Source organism: Microtus ochrogaster, unplaced genomic scaffold (assembly GCF_000317375.1).
Source record: "Microtus ochrogaster isolate Prairie Vole_2 unplaced genomic scaffold, MicOch1.0 UNK57, whole genome shotgun sequence".
NCBI lineage: Eukaryota > Metazoa > Chordata > Mammalia > Rodentia > Cricetidae > Microtus > Microtus ochrogaster.
In genome coordinates this window covers 915,188-919,810 of record NW_004949155.1, presented here as the reverse complement: position 1 = coordinate 919,810, position 4,623 = coordinate 915,188, and the positions used below count along the sequence as shown (strand labels likewise).

At 37.2% G+C, this 4,623-nt stretch overlaps 1 protein-coding gene across 1 annotated transcript in view; it reads right to left on the bottom strand.

Annotated features, from left to right (window-relative positions):
* The window catches only part of Abcb7 (ATP binding cassette subfamily B member 7), a 176,197-nt gene that overhangs the window by 49,442 nt on the left and 122,132 nt on the right, over positions 1-4,623 (bottom strand). Inside the window, exon 4 of the mRNA XM_005369713.2 lies at positions 2,303-2,422. Coding sequence (XP_005369770.2) covers positions 2,303-2,422 — 120 coding nt within the window. The remainder of the gene's footprint in view (positions 1-2,302; positions 2,423-4,623) is intronic.

The following is a 4,623-nucleotide window of genomic DNA, read 5'->3' as shown; positions in this document are numbered from 1 at the left end:
TGCCGCGAGGGGTACACCCACATTCTGAGACAATGGGGATGTTCTTTCGGGAATTCACCAAGGCCAGCTGGCCCCTGTCTCAAAAATCCAAAAAAAAAAAAAAAAAAAAAGAATTTGGAACAACAATTTCCATTCTATGAGTTCTATTTGTTGAGTGAAGATCCAAATATTAGCATTCTAAAAATATTTTAATCTACAACTACATTAGTTTAGCTAGATTTTACACCTTGATATTGACCTGTCACCAAGCAACAGAAATCTGTATTTTTGAAGGACTGGTATACACTAAAAATAAATCCTAATGTAAATGTCATTACTGGAGACTCCTCCCTATAGCTAGACTAATTAGTCATGTTCTAACCTGCCCTCTTCAATTCTCAAGAAAATCCAGAAAACCATCTGCCTTTTACTTGTTAACAAGGTACTTGCATTCAGCTAATGAAGAAATAAAGGCCAATTCACTAATTTTGCCTTGCATAAGAGCTTAGAATCAGTTTTGTCCTTAATAATTTGTATGTAAAAGATAATCCACCAACCAACACTGCTAAAATGAACATAAAAGTGAAAAATTTAAACATTATCTACCAAATTAATCGCTAATATAGCCCTCTATTCAGCTTAAACAAATACAGTGAAGTATGAACTCATGATCTGTTACATAATAGCCTGATTTAAGACCACACTTATTTCAGGAATGGGTCAGATTTAGGGGAGGATCCTCAACAGAGCTCACAGCTGAGAAAGAAGAACTGAAAATAAAGAGTTAGGTTATGGTTTTACTTTTATCTTTTCAATTACTTATTTTTCTGTTTCCTTTGTATAGAACGTAAGTTCTGCCCTCTGTTTGTTTCTTTGGTATTCAACTTAATTTGTAATCTTTCTACTATCATCTCTTAGTAAAGAGATCTTCCAACATCTTCCTGCCTCCTGAGCTAGCCCCACAATTTGCAGCACTGAATGTACTGCTCTCTATCTAGTTCTGCTAGCATTTCAACATGTCCAAAAGTAAAACTGTCACTCTACAAACAAGATTTGACTTACTACCTACTTCTGTTGAAAGCATTATCATTCTTGCATTCCTAACATCACCTTTGAATTTTGCTATTTCACTCCTAATAACCAATCTGTTGCCATGTCTTAATTATATCGTACAATATCTCTGGCATATTTCCCTCCCACAATCACTTTTCTACCATGACTTCTGTACAGTACAGTCTGCTGTTACTTGTTACCCAGACTATTACACTGGTCTCATAACTAGTTGATAAATATTTGCCATATGAAGGCATGAATGGATGGATGGTATGTATCCTCAGAGTAAATATTTTATTACCTTATTCCATCTTCTAAAATAGAGTCAGATAAACTTCTTAAAGCATACTTCTAACCAAATTAATATAGTACTCAAAAGTGAAGTTCTTATTTTTCACATTATAAATTACTTGCTTTATAGTAAAGGGATTTCATATTAGGAAATCATATTATTTCTCTAAGCTCACTTCCGCTGAAGTATCATCCTTTCAATGGAGCCAAGATAGGCTATGCACTTCTGCACACATACTATATGTTCTCACTAGGCCACTGTTCAAATTATCTCTACTTATCTAACAATCTGACTTATACAGGACTGTAAAGGATGTCATTTCCTCTGCAAGATCTTTCCTGGCTCCTCACCATGGTGGTTCCCCCCCATCTTTCCTCTAAAATACCACAACACTTGAATAGCACTTCTTTGAATCCTTTATGACCCATCATGTCTTACAGTAATAAAACAAAATTTACCTTACTCCTGTATGATTTAAGGAAGAAATTTGCTTTATCTACATTCTCATTTACATTTGAATACCTATACACTGGTTTCTCTTCAGAATGTATGAATATTTTACCTTTTACATTTGAATACCAACAGTGAACAACCAAAAATAGTATTTTGTATATGTTCTTAAATACTTCAGGGCAGGGGAAAAAATGAACAAATAAAAGAACACATGCATTTAAAACTTAAAGGGGTCTGTATACTGAAAGCACTCAGTTTTTGTGGCTCTTATTTTTTTTTTCATTTATGCTTTCTTACAATCAATATTTCTGCATCTTATATATTTGTTTTAGGAGTGAATTCCATTAAGATAACACAGACTTTTGATTCAGAAAAAATACTCCTAGTATCATATAATTTCTGCTCAATGAATGAAACAATTATGTAAAATAAGCAAAGTCCCAAAAGTTGCCCATGTTCCACTGACAGTAATTTACTTGCTAGAAAAAGTTACAGTATCTTTTAACAAAGCATATTCTTACTTACCTTTGCACCACCTAAAAATCCCAGGGAGATGGCAACTCTGGCTCGTAGATCTGGCCTGTCTTTGGGCCATACATAAGAAAGCATTGCTTTAATAATTTTCCTAGTATCAACATCTTTTAACTGTGGAAAGAGAGAAAACAAAGCAGTAAGCAGGAAGTAATGCCACTTTCCCTATATATATTATAACAAAATTATTATAATATATTCAGTCATTCATTCATAATTTTGGTTATCTGTGTGTGTGTGTGTGTGTGTGTGTGTGTGTGTGTGTGTGTTAGTGCATGCATGTATATGGAGGTCAGAAGACAATTTTCAAGAATCAGTTCTTTAGTTCTACCAGGTGGGCCCCTGGAATTGAACTCAGGTCCCTGGGTTTGGCTGCAAGTGTCTTTATCAACCAAGCTCTCACTAGCCACAGTCAAACTTTAATCTTGTAGAATTATATAAATATCTAAAAAATGAATGAAAACATTACAGACACATTTTTCATTCTGAATCTAAGGATGACCCCAACTAGAACCCCTAGTAAAAGCAGATATGTAGACTGAACTGGCCATCTCCTAATACCAGGCAAGACTTCAAGTGGAGGGAGTGGGAAACCAACTCAGCTACATAACCTTCACCTATAGTCTGCCATGCCAATGGGACATACTGGGGTAAGAGTGGCCTAGAGATTGAAGGAGTGGCCAACCAATGACTAGTTGAGTCTAAAATCCATGTCAGAAAAGTAAGCATACCCCTGACACTGACTCAAGTGCCAGGATCCCCAGGCTGGATGACCCAGAGACCTAAAATAGAACCAAACTGGAGAAAATATCAATACACTGAAGCCTAATGATATTTTGCTATACAAATATACTAGTGCCTAGCACAATTGTCATCAGAGAGGCTTCATCCAGCAACTGATGGAAACACATGCAGACCCACATCCAAACATTAGGTGTAGGTTGGGGAATCTTGCTGAAAAGGCGGAGGGGGAGAAAGAATTGTAGAAGCCAGAGGGGTCAAAGGACAGTACAAGAAAACTCACAGGGTCAACTAACCTGGGCTCACAGTGGCTCAGAGAGACTGGATCGATAACCAGGGAACCTGTATAGGACCATTCTGGGAACTCTGCATTTATGTTATAGTTGTGTAGCTTGGTCCTCTTGTGGGGCTCCTAATAGTGGGAACAGGGGCTGTCTCTGACACTTTTACTGGCTTTTGGGACCTAACTCCTCATACTGGGTCAACTTGTATAACCTTAATATATGGGGAGGTGCTTAGTCTTACTGCAACTTGACATGCCTTGCTTTTTTGATATCCATGGGAGGCCTGTTCTTTCCTGAACAGAAATGGAGAAAGGAAAGAGTGGATTGGCAAGTATGAACAGAGGGGTTGGGGGTGGGAGACTGGGAAGAGAGGAAGGAGGGGAAACTGTGGCTGGGACATAAAATAAATAAATGAAGAAATTTATTTAAAAAAATTTGGAGAGAAAAGAAGCAAGTTCAACTGCTTTTTAAATGTCACTCACTTCTTTTTTGTTCCAATTTGAATTATCTATGCTTCTTTTTAAACAGATTTTTATTTGGCTCTACATATTGCTCTGCTCCCGTCCCTGCCTCTCTCCTCCCCTTCAACCCTCTGCCAATTTACTTAGGAGATCTTGCCTTTTTCTACTACCCATGTAGATTTGAAAGACAACATCTCATTTCTGAACTAGGGATATAGCTCAGTTGGTTGAGTTCTTGCCTAACATGAAGAGATCCCAGATCTGATTTCTATCACCACATGAAACTAGGCACAGTGGACCATGTCCATAATTCCAATTCCAGCACTCAAGATGTGATGGAAGGAAGAACAGAAATTCAGAGTCATCCTTGACTACACAGAGCGTTCAAGGCTAGCACCCCACCACAAAAACAAGGATCTTATAATCATTTTCTTCATCTTGTCACTTTCATCTATTGTCATCTGCATACTACTAAAAGAGTCATTCAGTAGTGGCATGGAAACATAGGGCATACATATTTTTAAACTAATACTCAATAAAATATAGAAAAACCAATTCCAAGAACACATCCAAATAAAATCATTCACCATGATCAAGTCAGCTTCATCCCAGAGATGCAGGGATAGTTCAAAATAAAAAAATCTATCACAAAACTCAAGTCCAAATGGATTAAAGACCTCAATATCAGTCTGAACACAATGAACCTGATAAAAGAGAAAGTGGGAATTACTCTACAACATATGGGCACAGGAGACCACTTCCTACGTATAACCCCAGCAGCACAGACATTAAGGGCCTCATTGAATAAATGGGACCTCCTGAGACTGAG